Genomic DNA, 25,000 nt, shown 5'->3' with positions numbered 1-25,000 from the left:
AGAAATGCTTAAATGCAAACTGTACTGAAAGCCTGCTACTTAAAGAACATTATGGTCAAACTAATAGGAATCTTCATTTAATAGTCTGCATGCTCATCCAGTCTACACAGAATATATTAAATAATTTCATTTAATTTAAACTACTTTTCTGGATGCCCTTAAGAAATCCAGTGACCCTTTAAAATACTTTTTCATTTATTTTTAGTATAACTAAGTATTCAGTAGGATAAAAATAATGGATTTGATCCAAAGTCCATTGACGTCACTATGGGTATTTTTCCATTGACTTCAATGGGCTTTGGGTCAGGTCCTATGTACATAAATTGATAGAGAAGCAGGTGTGTTGTATTGCAGCCACTGCATTGTTTATGTGAATTTTCAGCAGTTATTTTCATTAGAGATCTTGAAAGATTTCTAAATATTAGAAAACATAATTGTTTACACTAATAGACAAAATGAAAATATTCTCAAATCTTCATGTTAAATAAGAGTGTGTGGAGGAATTTGGGTTGTTCACTGCTCTACCTTTTGAGGTAACTGACACCTGCTCAGTTATTTCTTAGAGGAGTTACTAGGAAAAATATTTCAGTACTGGAAGACCATGACTTACTGATGCTGAGGTGGAGATGTTGTAATATTGTCATGTCATGATCTCTTGAACTTTTAAAAGTTTGGCACAAAGTTTGCATTGAGTTGAGTTAAAGCCTGGATAATAGAGTGATGGTGCTTTCAAAATACCTATTATAAATAGATAGCATTGTGGTTTTTGTTGGTTTTTGGGGGAGGTTTCCCTTCAGTTAATGGGATATTTTGATAGTGAAAAATACATGCTCTTTTTCCATTGTAGAATTATCCTGACGGTAATGTCATACACTTCTTACACAGGGCATGGCTTTTACTTTGGAAGAGAGACAACAGTTGAATATTCATGGACTATTGCCTCCTTGCTTTCTCAGTCAAGATGTCCAGGTTTTAAGGATTCTTGTGAATTTTGAAAGACAAACATCTGACCTAGACAGGTAAAGTACTGCTAAAGAACCTTATCATTTTTCCCAAGTTGTTGTTCCGTTCTTTCACTTCTCTGTCACCTGTTTCAGGGGAAATGTTGCAGATGTTGATGAATAACCATGTTCTAATAAAAAGAAAAGGAGTACTTGTGGCACCTTAGAGACTAACCAATTTATTTGAGCATGAGCTTTCGTGAGCTACAGCTCACTTCATCGGATGCATACCGTGGAAACTGCAGCGGACATTATATACACACAGAGATCATGAAACAATACCTCCTCCCACCCCACTGTCCTGCTGGTAATAGCTTATCTAAAGTGATCATCATTTCCAGCACAAATCCAGGTTTTCTCACCCTCCGCCCCCCCCCCCCCACAAACTCACTCTCCTGCTGGTAATAGCCCATCCAAAGTGACAACTCTCTTCACAATGTGCATGATAATCAAGGTAGGCCATTTCCTGCACAAATCCAGGTTCTCTCACCCCTTCATCCCCCTCCAAAAACCACACACACAAACTCACTCTCCTGCTGGTAATAGCTCATCCAAAGTGACCACTTTTCCTACAATGTGCATGGTAATCAAGGTGGGCCATGTCCAGCACAAATCCAGGCTTTCTCACCCCCCCCTTTTTTTCCGGGGACACACACACACACACTCACTCTCCTGCTGGCAATAGCTCATCCAAACTGACCACTCTCCAAGTTTAAATCCAAGTTTAACTAGAACGTCTGGGGGGGGGGTAAAATTTGTGTCCATTTATTCTTTTACGTAGAGACTGTCCAGTTTGACCAATGTAAATGGCAGAGGGGCATTGCTGGCACATGATGGCATATATCACATTGGTGGATGTGCAGGTGAACGAGCCTCTGATAGTGTGGCTGATGTTATTAGGCCCTGTGATGGTGTCTCCTGAATAGGTATGTGGGCACAGTTGGCAACGGGCTTTGTTGCAAGGATAAGTTAACAGAACCACTAACCCAGGAACTTAGGAAAAAGGGGGGGGGGGTGAGAAAGCCTGGATTTGTGCTGGACATGGCCCACCTTGATTACCATGCACATTGTAGGGAGAGTGGTCACTTTGGATGAGCTATTACCAGCAGGAGAGTGAGTTTGTGTGTGTGGTTTTTGGAGGGGGATGAAGGAGTGAGAGAACCTGGATTTGTGCAGGAAATGGCCCACCTTGATTATCATGCACATTGTGAAGAGAGTTGTCACTTTGGATGGGCTATTACCAGCAGGAGAATGAGTTTGGGGTGGTGGGGAGCGGAGGGTGAGAAAACCTGGATTTGTGCTGGAAATGGCCGAACTTGATGATCACTTTAGATAAGCTATTACCAGCAGGACAGTGGGGTGGGAGGAGGTATTGTTTCATGATCTCTGTGTATATAATGTCTGCTGCAGTTTGCACAGTATGCATCCGATGAAGTGAGCTGTAGCTCACGAAAGCTCATGCTCAAATAAATTGGTTAGTCTCTAAGGTGCCACAAGTACTCCTTTTCTTTTTGCGAATAGAGACTAACACGGCTGTTACTCTGAAACATGTTCTAATATTATATTTATTCTGTTTTGTAACTGAAGACCTTAAAAAGCTTCTGATGCTTAAAGATGGATGAAAAACATTACATTAACAAGCAGCATACATTGTTACTAGAGCAGTTTTTATAAAAACAACTGGTTACTAATATTCACTGCCTTTTTTCTCAACTGAAATAGTAATATTTAATTTTTTTACATCAAAATTATTTTCGCAATAACAAGCCAGGGAAGAAGTAGCAGGAACAAATGAACCTATCTGAATTAAAGTTCAGTTTTGAGGACAAATGTTCCGAATGATAAAATATAACTAATGAGAAATATAGAAAATATTTAATAAAATTGAATTGTTTTTAAAATGATTGTGTTATCAGTGACTCTTTAATTTTCACTATATTACCCATTTATATTTTATATACATAAAATCTGAGCTCACTATCAGTAGTAATTTGGTAAATTATTTTGAGATCTTTAGATAGGGGGTGTTATGGATGTGCAAAGTATTAATATTTTAATCATTTAAATCTTGTTTGATCACATTTTAACTTAGTCACAATCTGTTTTTATGTTAAAATAAAATTTATTTTCTAAAGCCCAGTCCTGCAATATATTGTGCATGGAGGGAACCCTTTGCACGCACACAATAACCTGCCCACGAGAAAGATGTTGCAAGGTTGGGGTCTAGTTTGTACTACTGTACTTTCAGGTTTCTAATTAAAATGTAAAAAAGAAGACATTGGCTCATCACAGTGTTTCGAAAGTCACCATATACTATATGTGGCATTTTTAGAGGAAGAAACCCCCCTACCCCCCAAGATGGACATTTGTTGCACTGTCCCAAGCACCTGATGCATATCAATTCTCCTGACTAAATGGTCTAAGGAAGGACTGTTATCCAGAACGATGGTTAAGATTAAGATTCTGTCACAGGTATTTTTACTAGAAGTCAGGTACAGGTCGTGGGCAATAAAGAATAATTAATGGAAGCCCACAACCTGTTCCTGATTTTTAATAAAAATACTCTGTGGGAGGGTCACTAACAATCAGAGCATTGCCGGAGCCTGACTTCTGGTAGCTGCCTCAGCGCTACTGCTGCTCTAGTCCCAGTGGCTCTGACCTAACCCTGGATGCTGCTCTGCAGGCCCACCTGCCGACCGCCAGCCAACTGCTCCGGTGGGCCCGGCGGCTGGCTGCTGCTCCAGCCCTGCACCAGCCCCAGTGGGGCTGACCTAACCGTGACTGCTACTTCAGCTCTGGGGCTGCTGCTCTGGCGGCCCTGGGGCTGACAGCTGCTCCAGCCCTGCCCCAGAAGAAGTCATGGAGTCATGGAAGGTCACGGAATCCATGACCTATGTGACAGAATCGTATCTTTAACTATGGTAAATGGAATCCAAAATGGATTTTCACCTTAAAAAAACCTAAACAGTATGAAATATCATAAAGTCATGAGACAAATTAAAAAGAAAATGTTCCCTTTAGGGACAAATCCATCCCTTGTTGGCTCCTACGGGTATGTCTACACTGCAAATTAAACAACGGTGGCTGGCCCATTTCAGCTGATTTAGGCTTGTGGGTCTTGGGCCTGCTGCCCTGCAGATTGAGCCCCACAAGCCTGAGTCAGCTGACATGGATTAGCTGCAGAATTTAATTGCAGTCTGTAGACATACCCTATGAGGCTAAATAGGCGTGGTTCTCCTGCGGAAGGATTGGGCAGGACCAACCTTAGGAGATGGGTGATAAGGGCAGTTTCCCTGATCACGAATCTCTGAAGATGCCAACTCAACTCGCTTCTGCTCCCAGGTGATCTTTTGCTCAGCTGTTCAGGAGGGATGCTGCAAATGTTTTCTACTCTGGGCAACAAAACATCTTTGGCCAGCCCTGGGACAGGGGCTGGATGTGGGGGAGATTCTGAAGAGAGAAGAACTGAAATATGCATAATCTATCCCTACAACAACTAGTTCCTTCAATTTTAATAAAAAAAATTAGGAGCTAACAGAGCCTCATTTAATTTTACTTCTCTCCTCTCCCTCTTAACCACAAATACATACTATTAATTCTTTGGAAGAAAGTGATCCTTTTTCCTGCCGGGATCATAATTTTGAAGCATGGAACATTTTTATTGGTGTTGATTTCGAAGCATTGAAGGCACTACTGAATTTAAAGAATGATAGAATTTTTGCACATGATACAGTAATTAAAGTATCTTTTAGTCACTCCTGAAGATATAGACCAGAAGCTCTGTCTGATATGGGATGTTACACATTTGAGGTTCCAGAGTGTGCAAGAGAGAAAACAGCTTTGAAAACTTAAGGATTGCAGGACAGAGTTCTATGGCAATGATTAATCAGCAAGACTGTTAAACAGCTGAAGCACATTAGTCTCCCAGAAAGCTAATTTGGAGTACATAAGTGGAAGTGCAAGGTAATAGCAGGAACTGGGAGTGGATCCATGTCTGAAGAGAAGCTTCTCATAGAGATAACAGTGATAATTTCAGTATTGGTTGATTTTTGCTTCAAGTCTATGCTTATCTGGAAACTGTTCTGTTTGATTCTGTTTAACAGCTTTACTTTCTCTGTTTTCCAGAGAGCACAAAAGAGAGAAGCAAATACTTGTTTTACTTGGTTGGAATAGGGGGAAATAGTCTTGGGAAACCCAGAGAGCTTGGAGGGTAGACTACTGCCTCAAGTTTATGACTTTCATTGTTGATTGTGGTGGTGTTTTAGCAGTGTTGGTCCTAGGAAACCTGAAGAAGAGTCTGTGTTGCTTGAAAGCTTGTCTCTTTCAACAACAGAAGTTGGTCCAATAAAAGATATTACCTCATCCACCTTCTCTCTCAAGTTGAAGATGTGAGCCTGGAATAGCAAAGTGCAGGGTGGGTTGGAGTTTTCATCTCTCTGTTATGAGGGAAAATTGGGAAACAATCCAGGGACACTATAATTTGAAAAAAAAGGTCCCATTTTATAAATTTGAATGTATAACTTCATTGCAGTGCAGGGTTTCTGGGTTTTTCTTAACTTGCAAAATTCCACTTCTTATCCTTATTCCTTACCAATAACTTTTTTGCCCCCATCTTTCCACTCAGTGGGTTTGTGTCCTTTCGTATTACTGGTGAATATGGCTGTGTGTTATTTCCTACGTGGATAATCAAGTGGGAAAAATAATCTACTATTTTACTTGTGTTCTTGCCCTTTCTTTTTCTTGTGATTAATTTCTTAGCTATTGCATCACCAATATTTCCCTATGTCTGTTCCATATTATACGGCTGTCTTTATTTCAGGTCTTTGGAGCTGTGCTCCGGCTCTGCTCCAGCTCCAGGCAAAAACCTGCAGCTCCACTGCTCCGGAGCTGCTCCGCACTCCAGCTCTGGGCTCTGCTCCAAAGCCCTGCTTTATTTCATTTTAAGTGTTTTAAAGACATGAAGAAGATAAACACGTCCTCTGTATTCTTTTATAGATTTTCATACTTTCCCTTGTATTATTTTTATTCCTACACAATAAACTACTTTTCAGTTACCTAATCATAACTAACATGTACATGCCTAGTATAGGAGTCAAGTTGCATGGAAACAGCTACTCCAGAATGAACTGAACTGATTTTTTTTTTTATGGTAATGCAAACCTGCAAAGGAAACAGTTTCTTTTTATCTTTAACATAAGAAAATTACTTTAAATATATGCTAAGATAACATAAAGATGTCTATTGCGGCCATTTTGCCAGACATTTCTGCATTTACTAATTATGAATATGAAGATTGCAACTATAGTTTCAACAGAGCTGACTTTAGTCAGTTCAGAATATACTTTATCTCCATGCCAATTAGGATTGGCTACAGTGAAGCCCAAACTTTTATCTTTTCTCGATGTGGTTCATGACATTTGATCTCTGCTTTAGTTGGGCAGTTTCAGAGCAATAGATAAAAACAAAATTGTGACAGCAACTTTATTTTTAGACTTTGAAATATTAGATTTTTTCCAAATTTGTTTACTTGTCCAAAAATTCTGTCAACACTTTAAAAGCTAATGAAGGGTAAATAGTGCATGGCATTGGTAATATTCTATGTAGGTGTGGTTTCATGTTCATTTTAGAAAATGTTAAACCTGCTGTAGTAGCTATTATAAAAAATTCTCATTATTCATTTTTTGCGTATTTGAAATCAAACCTGAAACTGGTACAGGCAATAAAGTTCATTGGGGAAGTCTTAGACTCCATGAAGGTGCAGGTCTTTTACTCCTGGGGGGGAATTCTGCACCAAAAAATTAAAAATTCTGTGCACAATATTTTAAAATTCTGCATATTTTATTTGTCAAAATAATATTATATAATCACACCAGTTTCAATTATTTTGGTAATTTATTTCAAAATACCTGTCAGCAGCTGTCTGTAAAAATAGAGACATAAATTTTTTTCCCTTGTAATAGAGAACTAAAGAAACCCCTGTTTCTCTGCCCCCTGCCCCCCAGAGCCGAGCAGCGGGAGTGTCAGAGTTCTCTCCCCACTCTGAACTCTAGGGTACAGATGTGGGGACCTGCATGAAAGACCCCCTAAGCTTATTTCTACCAGCTTAGGTTAAAACGTCCCCAAGGCACAAATTCTTTGCCCTTGGAGGGTACTCTACCACCACCAAGTGATTTAACAAAGAATCAGGGAAAGGACCCCTTGGAGTTCCTATTCCCCCAAAATCTCCCCCCAAGCCCTTACACCCCCTTTCCTGGGGAGGCTTGAGAATGATATCCTAACCAATTGGTTACAAAGTGATCACAGACCCAAACTTCTGGGTCCTAGGACAATAGAGAAATCAGTCAGGTTCTTTAAAAGAAGGATTTTATTTAAAAAAAAAAAAGATAAAAATCACCTCTGTAAAATCAGGATGGAAAATAACTCTACAGGTAATAAAAGATTCAAAAACACAGCAGAACTTCCTCTAGGCTTAGTTTCAAAGTTACAAAATAGAGGAATAAACCTCCCTCCAGCAAAGGAAACATTCACAAGCAGAACAAAAGATAATTGAACACGCCTTGCCTGGCTTTTACTTACAATTTTTGTAATATGAGAGACTTTTAGGATGATTTATAGGAGAAGGAGTTTTCTGACCTGATGCTTCTCTGCTTCCCAAGAGAACAGACACAACAAAGCCTTCCCCTCCTCCCCCAAGATTTGAAAGTATCTTCTTTTCCCATTGGTCCTTTTGGTCAGGTGCCAACCAGGTTATTTGAGCTTCTTAAACCCTTACAGCTAAGGAGGAATTATATGCTACCCTTAGCTGTATGGTTATGATGGGGGGCCAGACACCCGCTCCCACTACGCCCCAGAGCCCAGCTATGGGGTGTCCCCGAGCCACACTCCCACCCCTTACCCCCCAGGGCCCAGCTATGGGGCATCCCCCAGCCAGACACCTGCATCCCCCCAGAGCCCAGCTGCGGAGTTCCCCACAGCCCAGAAACTTGCACCCCTACCCCCATTGCCCAGCTGCAGAGCCCCCCACCCAGACACTCACATGCACCCCTTATCCCCCAGAGCATAGCCACGGGGCCTCCCCCAGACCAGACACCTGCACCTCCTAACCCCCAGGGATCCAGAGGGAGAAACAGTCTGATGCTGGGTCCTGGGCTTGTGTGGGGTTTCCATCACACTGCCTCCTTCCTTCAGGACATGTGAGGAACTGCAGCTGCCAGGAACTCCAGCTCCTCATATCCATCCCACCTCACCCGCAGTGCCTTGTGTTTGCGAGCTGGGCTTTGCCCTGTTCAGCGGTGGCCCCTAGTGGCGACCAGCAGCTCTGCAGCCCATTTTTGTGGGAGAAAAAGGAAATTTTGAGTGCACAACATTAATTTTTGTGCAAAGTCTACATGTGCAGTGGCGTAGAACTCTCCCAGGAGTAGCCTTTCTATTACAAGCCACGTTCGAAACTTTATGGGACCTAGTACTGTGACTGAAGGCTACCAAGCTGTCAGTACGAAACTACCTCATTCTCCTGGGTCGCCTGGTAGCATGTAACTCTGTAGTTCAGCATTTTAGGCTGCAGCTCAGAAAGCTGCAGTCATGGCTAGCATCAGTGTATGTCCAAATAGTGATGATTCGGAGCAAAGTGGTTTGAGTGCCAACTTTTAATTTTGCCATCTCTGAATTGGTGGATGGACCCTCTGAAAGTTTACATGGGGGTTCCCTTTGCACCCCTCCTGCCACACTACCAACCCTCATTCTAGTCACAGATACATCAACTCTGGGTTGGGCAACTTATCTGGGTCCCTGCAGATTCAGGATGTCTGGTCATCTTAAGATATAAAGTCTCATGTAAATGTCAGGGAGTTAACAGAGTCTAGTTTGCTCAGCCTTCCTCCCTTACATAGTAGAAAAGAATTTCTTAATTGTGATGGACAATTTGATGACCATGTTTTATATAAACAGGCAGGGAGAGGAACTGTGGACTCAGTTGTGCCAGGAGGCAGTTCACCTCTGGGATTTTTGTATAACCAACTCAGTTAATCTCAGAGCTGCTTACCTTTCAGGAAAACAGAACCCATTAGCAGATCAGCTGATCAGGTCTTTCTGTAATCACCACAGGTGGTCACTACGTCCATATCTTCCAGCTCTGGGACACTCCCCAAGTGGATCTGTTTGCAACAAGAACCAACAGAAAATGGCATCAGTTCTGTTCCTGGCCAGGGCTCAGCCCAGGCTAACTGACTGATGATTTTCTCCTATCTTGGAAGCAGGGATTTGGAGCAATCAAATTTTTGAATTGCTCCGCTCCAGCTCCACTCCGGCACCAATAGTGACTGCTCCAGCTCCGCTGCAACTCCACTCCGCGCTCCACTCAAATTAATTTTTAACTAAATAAAAAAGTGCATACTGTAATTTTGAAAAAACATTATTTTTATTCAGACTTTTAAAACAATTTAAATGTAATCAACAATGATACAAACTAGAATCATTCATAATTCATTCTGTAAAAAATTATTGCAGCAATCAAGTCATCTTTCATAGCCTGCCGCAAATCATATAAAATTAACTTTAAAGCTGAAAACAGTCGCTCTACACTAGCTTGAATTGTTGACATGCTCGAAGCAATTCTACAGGCATCCTGAATGCAGTTTGGGTAGCTGTGAATGGCCTCAAAAACAGACTTAACTTTTAGCCTACCAATAGACTCCATCGCCTCACGATCTTCCCGGAAGTTTCTCTCGAATAATGCTTCATTACAATTATGAATCGCAGAAACTCGCCGGCATCTTTCTTGTTTATCCAATTCCTTTTCAAAGGCATCATCTTCTGAAGAATTGGTGCTTGAATTATCTTCATTTCCCTGTGATGGTTGAAGACATCTCAGGGATGGACGCATGAACAAGTTCAGCGTGGAGATGGAAGTTTGAGAACAGCCTGCTATTTATGAAGGATGTGAACTTTCCAAAACCGCAAATTTGATTGCTGATCACTCCTTTTGTTGCGTTTCATTTTCTTCAACCTCTTTCGCCGAGTTCAAATGTAGCAATAGATTTTGTTTTTTGAGTTGTCGAGCAATATCAAGGAGCCCTTCCTTTGCCTTTGGTATTTCCCTTGAGGTAAGAAGAATCCGATACCGTGGGTCAACCTAAACTCCAGCAACGAAATGAATATTGTCAAAAAGCTTCTCCGTGTTTCTGCATGGAGGATAGAATTCCTTCTGCCATTTGTCCACCATTTTCTTGCAAGAATTTTGACAGTTTTCTCAATTTCTTCATTAAAACTCTCGGGGTTACGTCGACAGCTTGGGGTTACGTCGCAGGTTCTTCACTTCGTCCCATTCAGCTTTTGTTAACTTGAGTTCTCTTGTTCCAGCAGCCGCCACTTGTTCACAGTACCATTGAAAAACGAGAAGCCGATCAGTCATCGCAAATGTTGAACCCCAGTGAGTCACAGTATCCAATGATTGAGTTGCCTTATGTAGATCAAGCAGAACACTTTGAATACTTGGGGTTCGTAGTTTGACAATGACTTGTCGAATTTTTGCCAGAAAATTCTTCTCATGTTCTTTGTTCAGTCCATCCCAGATTGCCAACTGAAGAGTGTGAATACCACATCTCATCAGTTGGACTTTTGAGTCGTCCTCATGAAGCCATGCTGGAAGTATGAGGCTAGGGTCATTAACCCATTGTGCAGCAGCATTCATGTTGAGTTCGATTTCATCCATTCCTTTAGTTCCTTCATCAGGCAAAATAGCTTCAGTTCTGTCCACATCCCTGTTCTCAGAGGTAGAAATGGTTTCATTGTCCTCGCTGAAATTTTTGATGGCACACGTCATGTTTGCTGCATTGTCAACGCAGATGCTCAGCACTTGCATTTCACTGATCCCAAATTTTTCTAAAATAGCTTTTACTTGACTTTTCAGGTACGAAGAATTGTGACGCCCTTCAGTGTCGATTATGTCCAAGTTTGTACCACAGCTTTATCTTTTCCTTCTTCGTAGTGCTGAGCATTGATTGCAAGGAAATTTCTGTTTCCACGGGTTGGTGCCTCCATTTTCAGGGAGCACAATTTTTGCTCGAAAGCTTTTTTGACCTCTTTGCGACCAGACTCAGCTGTGCTGACAACTAAACGACGAACCACATCGTGGCCCATCAAAACGCCAAGCTGCTGACCCATTTCGCCTGCAATTTTTTGGAATACTTTGTTCTTTAGCCTGAAGGTAGTGAGCGGTGTTGAACTCAAGCAAACCATTTCTATCAGTCCTTCATGGTAAGTATTGGCATCCATGGTTACTGTAACCTTTGAGGACTTCAAATATGAGTCAAGTTTTGTTTGCTCAATTTTGGGTTTCTTTTCAGACGAAGCTCCACAAAAAATCTTTTCTCCAGGAGTTTTCAAAGAGCCAGATTAACGTCGTTTAGCCATGTCAGCTTTCTGTTTTGCCTCACCTTCCTGGTCCCTTTTTGTAACCAGAGCCGCATAGTTTTCAGGATGGTTACGTTTTACCTGCCGCCAAAGGTTGAAACTTTTCACGGTACTTGCTTCACTTGTCTTGAAGCTACATGGTTTGAGCTCGCCATTCACTTCCTTTTCCACCTTGCACGTTGCCAATTTCTTCTTTGCTTTTCCCAAAAGCCCAAGTGTGGGCTTTTCAAATTCAAAAGTAAAGACATCGTTGAGATCCTTTTCCGTAAATTGGCTATCAATCATGGGGGACAGATTTGATTTTTTTTTTGTTGAAGTCAAGGTGAAATCTTCTTGTGCTGCTACCGCATCCAAGTGTTTCTTGTTATGATCTTTGAAAAGCAATGAACAAAAGCATTACATTTTTTAATAATGTACCTGCTTGTGATATCTTAATCACTTAAGGTACTTCGAATTTATTGTGGATTTTCTGGACAAAAATGATCGCATTTTCTTTTTACACAAAATTATTATTAAAGTATATTTTAACATTTTAACATGTTTCTTGCAGTTTTAATGAAGTAAGAAGCATTTTTAATATACATAATATAAATTTTTATTTATAAATTGCAAGTTAGTTTTTCTTATGAAATTTTGCAGTAAAAATATTTGAAATATTTTCCAAGTGTTTAATTCATATCTCAAAAGCGCTTTAATATAGATATATCAATGAAATTTGGTATGTGCCATAACATTAGTACGTGCTATCGCTGTTCTGCAACATTAATTGTTGGGAAGTAATGAGGCTACATGTTACAAGGTTGAAAATAGACTTTAACGGGAAAGCATGGATTCAAATTGCATGCACAGTCCTTTTAGTAAAGAGAGCAAATTTTCGGAAATATGTTTTTGCTTCATGAGCCTGAATAGATTATACAAGATAGAGCAAATAACAGGTTTTATCTTGTATAATGTTTTCAGCCTGATGAAGGAAAAACATATTTCTGAAAATTTGCTCTCTTTACTAAAAGCCTTTTAGTGTGCTTGCAATTTGAATCCACTTTCCCATTAAAGTTTATTTCCAACGTTCTATCATACAACATAATTCAAATAAAAATATTTAAACTACAGGCATCATGAACTGGGGAGACTGGGCCAATTTTATTTAATATTTTTAAATCTTCGACTACTTAACAGGGTACGACCCTGGAATATGATTTAATACTAAAACATGCATTAAAATGGTACTCTTAATTTATTTTGTTTAATTAACCGTTTCCGAGAAAACTGTTTAAAAAATTTAATCTGCTTAGATGTTTAGAGTGATACAAACAATTTTACTTATTTTTCAATTTTGGAACCATACATTTTAAATGTAATAATAAATAATAACCAAAAATTATTAACTTATTATGGAACATAATGTTACCGCTCGTAGCCAGGGGCAGTCAACGAAAAGCCTTTCTTGAAATGTGAAATAAAAATGACCAACCGCCAGTTCGGGACGCCTATGGTTTAAATAATTTTGGATAATGTAATATGGTAGCACATACTAACGCTAAGACACAGACATAATTTCATTACTTTATATTAAAGCATTTTTGAGATATTAATCAGAAATTAACTTTTCATCCCTCCTTGAAGGGACTGTAGCTCCCTTAGGAAGAATTTTAGGACATGTATTCACAGAACCATTTTTTCTTAAAATGACCTGAGGATTCACCCCCAAAGTTGTGCTGGACATTTTACAATCACTCTGGATATATAACAAAAATCACTCCTAATTTATGCAAAAGTGTTCACTGTATATTTATGTGCCTGCTGCACGGGAGTTTTTCAGTAAATTTAAAATTACAAACAACGCTACCAAAAGACCGTTGAATAAATGACATATAATAAGTCTGCCAGAGTGATACGGGAGCGTGTACAAATGAACAAATGTACCGGTAACGGGAGCCCGTGTGAGAAATGAGCTTAGGTGATTAATATCTCTTGCAATATCTTCATATATCAATAAACAAAAACATTATTTTTTTTTGCAATATACCTGTTTGTTATATCTTAAATGTTGCGTCTTGCGTCACTCTTTTCCATAATCACAGCACTCAGCGCATCTTGTTGATCAACCCTTACAAAAGAAGTATCAACACATACTAATCTAACTATCTAACTAATTTACTGCTCCTAACCTTGGCACAAGGGTGGGAGCAGTCTGCAATGTTGCCAGATGTCTGATAATTATCTGATTCTTTAATAAAACATATCTCCAAAAAACTTTGTAATTTTGTATCTGTACATTAAATCTTGATTTCGGCCAAAGTGAGAATAACTGTGACATATTACGTAAAGTGGTAAGGTAGATGTTCATATCAATTGTTATACAATCTGAAACTTTTTGGCATCTTTAGGACTTTCTTGCTAAATATCATTACTTTTGGATTGAAAATGAAAAAAAAAAACTGGAGCAGTGGAGCAGTCAAGATTTTCTGTACTCCGGTTCCGCTCCAGCTCCGGGCAAAAACTTACTGCTCCGTGCTCCAGCTTCGGGCTCCGCTCCAAAGCCCTGCTTGGAAGAATTCCTGTATGCCTTCCCTCCAATTCCTTTACTTCCCAGGGTCATGTTCAAAATCAAATAAGACCATGCTCACTTCATCCTTGGAGCACTGGTCTGGCCTTGTCAGCTCTGGTACTTGGCCCTACTAACCTTGTCAATCAAGCCTCCGCTGTCTCTTTTGTTGGATCGAGACATAATTTCACTGGACCCCAGACAGCTGCTCCATCCCAATCTTTGAGCTCTCCATCTGACAGCATGGATACTTCATGGCTGACAATCTTTGCAAGGTCCTGCTTGAAGGACATTCAGAAAGTGCTTCTGAATAGCAGAAAATCCTCAACTAGGGACACTTACCTGACTGAGTGAAGCACTTATCCATTTGGAGAAGATGTATCTCCAGAGCATGGACTCCTGGATGTTGTACTGGACTATCTTCTAGATCTAAAACAGACTTTGGCTATTAGCTGTACAAGAGTACATCTGGCAACTATTTTGGCCTTCCACGTCTTTATAGATAGTAGATCCTTTTTCATCAACCCCATCCTCACCCGATTCCTAAGGGTCTTGGTAAGATTGTACCTCCACATACAAGATCCCATTCCTCCTTGGGATCTGAAATTAGTCCTAGCAAAGTCAATGGGACCACGGCTTGAGCTCTGGCAGCTTGCTCTATCCTTCACCTCTCTATGACGGTAACCTATCTAGTGGCAATTACTTCAGCCAGAAGGGTGGGTGAGTTGAGAATCCTAGTGCCAGAGGTTCCCTATATAAGGATAAAGTTTATCTCCACTGTCACGCAAAATTTCTCACAAAAGCAGTCTCTACTTTTCATTTGCCGACATTACTCCCAAATCCTCATGTGCACAGGGATGAGAAAAAACTTGATTCGTTATATGTAAGAAGGGCTTTAACTTTCTATGAGGAGCATGTCAAGTCCTTTAGATCCTCCTTGCTTTTGTTCGTTGTGGTTGAAGACAGAGCTATGGGCCTACAAGTTTTCACTGAGAGAATCTCATACTGGATCTCTTTGTGCATTTGTTTTGTTACCAATTTGCAAATATAACCCCACCAGCTAAAGTATTGGCACATTCTACTAGAGCACAGGCAACTTTGGCAGCTTGGCACAAATGTTGATAGTATACATTTGTAAAGCAGCGACTTGGTCATTGTTCCACACTTTCACTTCTGATTATGCCATTCCCATCAGTCCAGAGAAGATGCCAGGTTCAGACAGGTTGTCTTACAATCACTGTTCAGGTAGTCTCTGGGCCTGCCTCCATGCGTGTTTGTTTATGAGTCATAGAATGGACATGTGGAATCACTTGAAGAAGAAAAAAAACTGTTACCTGCCTATTTGTGGATGCTGTTCTTCGGGATGTGTTGCATATATCTGTTCCACAACCCACGCATCTTCCCCTCTCTTTCGGGAGAAGGAACTGAGTGGGTTTGGGGTTGCCCCACCCTCTTATACCACCATGCATGGTAGATGGCAACAGTAGGCATTTGAGCCAATCTGATGGGTACCCCTTAACCATCATTCAAGGGGGTGGGGTGGTGATTTGGGGATGAGGACCAGGGGAAGGGGGAGGCTGCCAGCAGTCTCCTGGGTATATGTAAATGATTATGGAGTTACCTGCACTGTACAGTTTTATCTGCTGGCTACTCCAAGACATTTAGGAATAAAGTTGAGGCCTAATTAAACCACATCCAGTGTCTTCTGCCCTCTTTCTGGCATAGCTGGACAATGTTAAAATAAAATTTATCAATTAATCTCTAAAACTGACCTATGTGATCACTTCAGTTAGTGCAAGGGGAGGGGGAAGAAATTGAAGAGAAAACCATCTTGTTCAAAGTAAATGTCAGGTCTGGCACACCACAAATGCCCCACTAAAGAAATAATTGGGTCCACTCTATAGGCATGGACACACCAATGGCCCATGTACCTGGAAGGAGGTGCCCACATGAAGCCACCATAACATTTTACCAGAGTTACCCTTTTGAATCTGAAATCAGTCTTACGTGTAGGACAAAATATTGTTTCTCAATACTCATGTAGTTGGATGATAGAATTAAGAATGATTCCCATTGTTAACTGACTAAGCATGCTCGTGGAAAGTGGCGTAAATAACAAATAATTGAACTCTAAAGACTAACTTTCATCAAGCACATAGAAAAATATAAACTGTTACAGCTTTTTCATTTGTAAATAGGACTGTTGGATCATATTAAAGAAGTTCTGTATTAAAATCACAAATGAGTTTGATTCCCCATAGTTTAAATTCCAGGGTATTACTAATTAAGAAGTCTCTTGGTTTTGGATACTGTTTCTCTCCCTCTCTGTGTGAAACTTGCAAGCTGCTAATTGTGTTAATACATTCTAAGACAGAGTCTGTTCTCAAAGCAATTATTTGTAACAACAACTACTCACACAGAGAGAGACTCAAAGCAATACTCTGTAATAACAGAAACAGCACCCAGAGACTCCCCACCCTTTTGTTGTATTAATCTCGCTTTGTTAACTATTGTGATTAAAATAGAGATAGAGGATGTATGTGGATGGATGCTTGGTGTGGATAATAACTGAATGATCAGGGAGGTGCCAGCCTAAGAATCCAGTGTCCATCGGCTGAAGAAGGCGTCAAGTGGAAATAACCAGAGGACCCCCGGAGGGCAGACTGGAATCCACCCAATAGCCTCAAGGATGGGAGAACCAAAGAACAAGATAACATCTGGCAGCACGGAGCTGTCAGGAATGTGCCATCTGCTGAATGATTCAGCAACAGCATGATGAAGCAATTCCCATAGACTGGCATAGGAATAAATTCCTATAAAAATGGACTCTAGAAAGTGAGAACTTTGGGGTCTGATTCTGCAAACCAACTTCCAGCAGCATCAGATGAGCATCTGACAAGGCCCTGCTCCCTCCTCATGTCCAGGCCACCTGGCCAATGGCTTGACATGAGCAACTGTAAGGCTGGTAACTATGATAACAACCTTGCAGAACCTGTGTGTGTGTGTGTGTGTGTATGAATGAATGTGTGAATAAATATGAAAATGAATGGTATGTTATAGCTATTATAATAATATAATAATATTGGCACCCTGACAGCAGGATTGTCTGGCTATGTAGACTCCCTCCTCAGGCCCTACACTACCAGCACTCCCAGCTATCTTTGAGACACCACTGACTTCCTGAGGAAACTACAATCCATCAGTGATCTTCCTGAAAACACCATCCTGGCCACTATGGATGTAGAAGCCCTCTACACCAACATTCCACACAAAAATGTACTACAAGCCGTCAGGAACAGTATGCCCGATAATGTCACAGCAAACCTGGTGGCTGAACTTTGTGACTTTGTCCTCACCCATAACTGTTTCACATTTGGGGACAATGTATACCTTCAAATCAGCGGCAGTGCTATGGGTACCCGGATGACCGCACAGTATGCCAAGCTTTTTATGGTTGACTTAGAACAGTGCTTCCTCAGCTCTCGTCCCCTAATGCCCCTACTCTACTTGCGCTATATTGATGACCTCTTCATCATCTGGACCCATGGAAAAGAAGCCCTTGAAGAATTCCACCATGATTTCAACAATTTCCATCCCACCATCAACCTCAGCCTGGATCAGTCCACACAAGAGATCCACTTCCTGGACACTACGGTGCTAATAAGCAATGGTCACATAAACACCGCCCTATACCGGAAACCTACTGACTGCTATTCCTACCTACATGCCTCCAGCTTTCATCCAGACCACACCACACGATCCATTGTCTACAGCCAAGCTCTACGATACAACCACATTTGCTCCAACTCCTCAGACAGAGGCAAACACCTACAAGATCTCTATCAAGCATTCTTACAACTACAGTACCCACCTGCTGAAGTGAAGAAATGGATTGACAGAGCCAGAAGAGTACCCAGAAGTCACGTACTACAGGACAGGCCTAACAAAGAAAATAACAGAACGCCACTAGCCATCACCTTCAGCCCCCAACTAAAACCTCTCCAATGTATCATCAAGGATCTACAACCTATCCTGAAGGACGACCCATACTCTTACGGATCTTGGGAGACAGGCCAGTCCTTGCTTACAGACAGCCCCCCAACCTGAAGCAAATACTCACCAGCAACCACACAACAGAACCACTAACCCAGGAACCTATCCTTGCAACAAAGCCCGTTGCCAACTGTGTCCACATATCTATTCAGGGGACACCATCATAGGGCCTAATCACATCAGCCACACTATCAGAGGCTCATTCACCTACACATCTACCAATGTGAAATATGCCATCCTGTGCCAGCAATGCACCTCTGCCATGTACATTGGTCAAACTGGACAGTGTCTATGTAAAAGAATAAATGGACACAAATCAGACGTCAAGAATTATGACATTCAAAAACCAGTCGGAGAACACTTAATCTCTTTAGTCACTCAATTACAGACCTAAAAGTTGCAATTCTTCAACAAAAAAACTTCAAAAACAGACTCCAACGAGAGACTGCTGAACTGGAATTAATTTGCAAACTGGATACAATTAACTTAGGCTTGAATAAAGACTGGGAGTGGATGGGTCATTACACAAAGTAAAACTATTTCCATGATTTCAAAAAGTTAAAGCTTCATAACTGTTAAAGCACAAATTGTCAACATCATGTGTCAAAATATGTAGAGTAAATATCCTTAAATCACACTCTACTTTCTCAAGCAGCATTTTGCTTACTTTGCCTATCTGTACATTTTGATTGTTATTGATGGAAAGACTTTTAAGTTGGTTTGTGGCTGTGAAATTGACAGTTACGGACAAAAACCTAGTCCTTCCAACCCTACTCATATATCATCAACAGCCATACTTAAAATGAAAAATTTGAATCAGATATTGTCATGTGTCCCTAACCTGTTTGCCAGAAGCTGGAAATGGGTGACAGGGGATGGATCGCCCGATTACCTGTTCTGTTAATTTCCTCTGAAGCACCTGGCATTGGTCACTGTCAGAATAAGGATGCTGGGCTAGATGGGCTTTTGGTCTGATGCAGTATGGCTGTTCTTATGTAATTTTGTTGCTCAACAAGACAGAATAAAATATTGTAGCTTTTTTCCAGCTGTATTGATTCTTCAGGGAGGTGAGGCAAGTTTGTTGTGTGGAGCTTAGAGCCCACTCAGGCATTGTGGAGTCTGTAGTCTGAAATTAACTTAAAAACTTTTTTGAATTTAAATTCTGTTTAGTGTTGGCAAAATGCCAGTTCTGGGCTGCTTCTGTGTTCTTATTGTAGTCTCCGTGGCTTCTTATATCACACCCATCACTGGTATCTGAATACCTTTTAGGTAGGCCGTTCTCCTCCCCATCCTTTCTTTCCTACATAACAGTCAGAAGAGAAGACATCCATCCCTACACTGGTGGCCCTGCCTATCACATATATCCATGTCTCTCTAATAATAATAATAATATAATATAATATAATTAATGACTTCTTGTTACAGTATTCATCCGTTTCCTCTGGAAATGTCTCTAAAGTGAAATGGAATGTTTGTGTCATTAAGATTAGCTATAGCTGAATAGCTACATGCTCTCTCACTATACAGCATATGTGTTGCTTAATGATAATTTTGCTTACATAGCCATCATCACAGAGGGCTTTACAGAATACACACAGGCATTGCATTTCAGATGAAGTGCAACCATCTCTAGGTGAAACATAACTGTTCAGTAGTATACAATAACTCTACACAACGGGTTAGGATCGGACATAAAGAATTCCTTTTCCATCTGAAACTGTAGGGAATTTTGTGTTTGCAGTGAATAAACACTGAAGTTAGAATTTGGCCATGACACCATGGTTAATGCCCATACCTATACAATGTCATCATATCTTTAATGAGCTCACATAGTCAGGAGGTCTTGATTTTATGTTTAAGAAGGATGGTGGCTTCCATAGCAAATGAATGACAGGCTGAGTTGTTTGCTCACAGTTACCACATAGTAAAATCTTAAGTAAAGCAAAATGCTCTGGGATCTGAGATACCATAGTGTGGTGATTTTGGGTTATAGTTTTCTTTTTTTCCAATGGTGATCCTGGCATCAACTTCCTGGAGTCCTTTGCTTGTGTCTTAGTGACTGGAAGCTTCTTGGGTCAATGCACTGGGTTTTGGCTGTGGGGAACATGACTCTGTGCTTTGTTGTCATCTCTGCACTGTTCACTCATACTCTAAACACTCATATGGTACTGACTAAACTCTCAAGGGATGAGAAAAATGGTCCAGTGGTTAGAGCACTAGCCTGTGACTCTGGAGATCCAGGTGCAATTGCTCTGCCAGAGGCTTCCTTTGTGACTTTGGGCCAAGTCACTTAGACTCTCAGTGCCTCATCTATAAAAAGGGGTAATAAGTACTTTCCAGCTCATAAGGGTGCTGTGAAGATGAAAATGTAAAAGATTTTGAGATACTGAGATACTCTTAAGTGTGGGGTCATGTAAATACCTTAAGTAGAAGTGTAATGTCTATTGAATTATCAGTCGTCTGCTAACTCATCAACACCAAATCTGGCAGCACCTAACACAGACATTCCTTGGAGGACTCCCATCTTGTTACCGGCCTGGCCTGACCTGCTTATGATATAAGATGTAATGAATTCACAGCGCAAGGTGGTGTGACTGCAAAATTATGTGAATATTGTTTTTTGTGGTTTAAGCCGTTTGCTGCTGACTTTGAATGTTGAAGTGCTATGCTTTGAAAGGCCAAAATTTCATATGCTGAGTAAGTGATACAGCACAGAGTATGTTTGTATGTTTTATCTGGTACATTGAAATCAGGCAAGAAGTTAATGATGAAATATAATTCTTCTGTAATTTAATTTTGAAACCTATTCCTATGTCTTCTGATAGTAATTTGATCTTTTATTCTTTTTCTTATCACATTTCTAGTTGCCCTTCATCTATTCACAAGTGAAATGAGTGCCAGGTGTTCATGTGTGTGTTCCTCTGTATCCCTGATTCCCTTGTGTTTCTTTTCTGGGTTTTCTTTTTCTGAAGACTCATGTTACCTTGGTTACATGTTTTAGTTATAGGAGTACATTAACAGTTTTGAGAAAAAGTGCAATCAGGTCATTTTGCATGAAGAGGTTTTGTTGAATGTCTTACCTGGAATAATATTTTGTAATTGATATTTATTAATATACTTCTGTGAAAATGTAACCCATACAGTCAGTCTCAAAACTGTATAAAATAAATTGGTTCTTGTACTCTGCTCATTACGGTTGTAGCTAAATTCCCTTCATAACAACAAAGTAGTATTTGAGTTCTTAGGTGTCTTATGGCCAGGGGAAAAAAGTGACAACCTTAGATTCTGAAAATGAAGTGAGTATTGTGACTCAATTAGAGCAGAACACAATGATTTTCTCTGAAAAGGCAGTTCACAATCCCTGCAGCCTCACTTTTTCCAATTCTTGGTTCTCATTTCCTACCTCCTTTTCTTGTGATCTTTATTCAGGACTCCTTAACCTGGCCCCTAATAAGTATAGTTAAATACATACAGGCTAATTTAAATTCCAATTTCGATACATACCGGGCATTACCATGTGTCTTGAAAAATACACTTTGCATGTGTATGCATGTGTTTTTATAGGCTTTATACCACCCATTGCATGCTATTAGACTGCTGTGTTTTCGTGGGCCCTTATTAGGAAATGGAGTGTATTTTGCTCTGTCTGACATTTTGATATTCTCTCTCTAATTCTGCAACACCTGCAGCAACAAGTCATGCACTGTAACATTTTTCAAGAGATTTAGTGATGCATTCCACAGGCAAGGTCTTGGCTCCAGTGTTAATGTTTACCATAGACTTCAGTGGGACCAAGATTTCACTCTACAAATCTGATAATGTAATTTAGCTACAAGACCTACAGCACTGTACAAGCTATTTCTTCTTGAGTTTTCTGTCTGGGCCATGTAGTAAATACTTGGGTCCTCTTTTAGTTGATAGCAAAAAAACCTCCCCACAAACCCTTATGTGACAAGGGTGGTGGTGGTGGTGTGTTTTGTACAATCAAATGCACTCAGTTCAGGTTAGCATTTTAGAGTATCTGCTTTTCACCATGTTGTGTAAATTATAATTTTAGTGAAACATTCAGTCAATCTAATGCTATATTTCAAATCCAGTTGTATTAGATACAGGCATCATCCTGATCAAAATTGCATTTCTCAAAATGTCAACATGTTATAAGATCTAAAGCTCATTTGAGCTGTTGCTAAGCACATACTATCTGTAATGTTTGACTATAGGTATTGTGCTATTATTACCTTTGTAAGTACTTTAGGACACCTTGCTTATAAAAACTGCTACTTAAAACAGCATTTTTTTCCAATTGAATGTCAGAAATTGTAATTTAAATTGAGGTATAAACCAAAATGGAACAATTATATATTTATAAAATGTTGCAAGTAGTACACAGTTGCTTTGTTTAAAGTGCCCCAATTCAAAAGTCTTCCAGCAGTTTTAAATTCCTTCTCCAAAAGATCACTTTACAGAATTTGGAAAACAGGATTGCTCTGAATAATAAGATTGGAGAATGAAAAGATCATTTGGGGTTTTAAATAACAGCAACTGATTTCAAAGAAAGTGGTAATAAAAAGAAATATGGGGAAGTGTTCAGAATCAGAGACTGGTTCAGTCATCTAGCTTCCATGCATGCCTGAGCACTCTGGCATTAACCAACCCAGGTTATTCATAACAAATTCTCCACCTGTCACTTTTCAAGATCCTGTGGAAATGAAATACATATCTCCAAAAATTCACCTCAGTAAACCTGATATATAAGTCAGAGTTGAGGATTATGAATGGATCAGTATTTTGGAGTAGATGGTAGGACAATCATATAAATTAAAGATATGCTGATTTACTTTGTAAAGAAAACTCGTTCGGAATTCAAAAGGGTATAATGATATATGCTAAATACAAACAGAGCAGTGGATGTTAAAAGATGGTAGGTATAGACACTTAATAATACACATATGATAAGTATTTTTGAAAATACTTGTAGGAGAAAGGAATAAATGTATACAATTAACTTTCTTAATATTTGATATAGAATTGTTTATTCGTATTTTAAAGGGTGATTTATGGCACTTCATTATGATGCTATTCATATTGCTCTCATGTTTTTTATTTAATTATTTCAATTTCAAAATAAAAAAATGCCCATCTGAGGCCCTGAGTGCCCTTGACATTACAAAATTTAAAAAAATTCAAAAAAGAAGCAGCATTGCTTTTCTTCCCCAGTCATGTCATCACTTGAATTTATTACGTTGGAACTCCCAGCCCACTCTTTCCATTGGACAGGTTAAGGGTGAATACTTTAAAATAGCAACAACAACAACAAAAGTTAGAATATACAAAATTAAGATTTGTTTACCAATGTTAATGCAGCAATGTTATACATGTGGACTATTTTCTATTCTTGTTAAATAGGAATCTTAATATATTTTGGTTTATTCTGGTAAATATATGAAATAAAATATACAGGATGTACAAAATGTTGATGTCGGAAAGCTTAAGTTTTTGAGTTTCCTGACTCTTAGTTTTAACTAATCAACTTTAATAATTCATTAAAATGGCTTCCCCCCTCCAATTGATCAATTATGGGACAGGAAGAAATTCTCAGTGCTTAAAGTTAGCATTTAAGTAGTCCCAAGTGGATTTTGACATTCACTTTATTGAAGTGAATTGGGAAGGATGGGGGATTGTGTTTCATTAAGGTGAATGGGATAGGTAGGAGCAAGGTCAAATCTTTGCTGCTGTTTTGTTGAAGACAAGTTTTATGCAAAGCATTACTAAGATATTAAAAAACAAAAAAACACCACTGTAAACAAAATATCCATAAATATATATTTACATGAGCCAGAACAACTTTGAAGGGAAATATTTAAATGTACACACACACACTTTCTCCCCCCGTTTCTCTTTTAGTTAAATGTGTGCTGTAGCTAATATCTAAAAATATTTGCACAATGTGCATTTTAAAGTTCTTGACTACAAATAATGTCTTATTCATTGTGAAATAGGTAAATATATCTTCTTACATTTGGGTTTTTAATTTAAACTAAGTTTGTTTTTAGTATTTTCTAAGAAAAAGTTAATTAAAAGTTCACTCTACATAAACTAAGTGAATATAGTGAGGTCAATGTTAAATCCACAAAAATTCAATGTTAAGGTTGAAAACTCTGGGTCATATCCTAAGCTGATGTAAACTTGTGTAGCTTACAGCTATGGAGTTACACTAGTTTATACCAGCTGAGGATCTGATCCTCAATCTTTAAATCACCCTTTTATGCTTCACTTCAGATAAGGTTCTCTGTTGGGATCCTGGAACAGTGATAATTTAATTTATTGTGTGTGTTTCTTACAATTGGTGAGCAAAGAAAGATGAGTTCAATATGGAATCTCATTCTTTCCTTTTGCTATCCTAATTTAAACTGATTCTTCAAAGCTCTGAAATTCAGAGCTACCATTGATTTCATAAGGAGATAAAGTACTTTTGTGGGATTCAGTAGGAGCCAAGAAGGACTACAGGATCAGGTGTTTTGTATGTGTGACAGTATTGAAATCTATTAGTAGACAGGTATGGAAAAACTAACATTCTCATTGGATTGGGAGAAATTTCTTAGTGGTCCAGAGTAGAAAAATGAAACTTTAATTACCCCCTCCAGCAAATTTATGATATCCCACTCAAAATGCAACATTTGGCATGTATGGATTAAGGTTTAAATTGGACCCATTTTGCTATTTTAATGCAAATGTAGCACTTTATGTCTGACAGGAATTAGCTCCCTTCCTGAGCATGTCAACTGTCACCTTTGCAACATTTTCAGCTTCTGTCTACTGTCTGGCTCAAGTTTGTTATCCTTTAGAACTGAAGCATCAGTGCTACTAAGATATGGTTAAATTTAAGTACCCTGGACCAGAGAGAAACTTTGTCTGGAACAAACAGAGCTTTAATTAATTCTCTACATATCTATTTTATTTTTTAACTATTTTAAGTGTTCACTTGGATACC

At 39.4% G+C, this 25,000-nt stretch overlaps 1 protein-coding gene across 1 annotated transcript in view; it reads left to right on the top strand.

Annotated features, from left to right (window-relative positions):
- Nucleotides 1–888: 888 nt before the first annotated feature.
- The window catches only part of ME1 (malic enzyme 1), a 292,439-nt gene continuing 268,327 nt past the window's right edge, over nucleotides 889–25,000 (top strand). Inside the window, exon 1 of the mRNA XM_077811631.1 lies at nucleotides 889–1,019. Coding sequence (XP_077667757.1) covers nucleotides 889–1,019 — 131 coding nt within the window. The remainder of the gene's footprint in view (nucleotides 1,020–25,000) is intronic.

The sequence above is a fragment of the Eretmochelys imbricata genome, chromosome 3, assembly GCF_965152235.1.
Source record: "Eretmochelys imbricata isolate rEreImb1 chromosome 3, rEreImb1.hap1, whole genome shotgun sequence".
Lineage (NCBI taxonomy): Eukaryota > Metazoa > Chordata > Testudines > Cheloniidae > Eretmochelys > Eretmochelys imbricata.
This window is presented reverse-complemented; position numbering and strand designations above follow the sequence as displayed.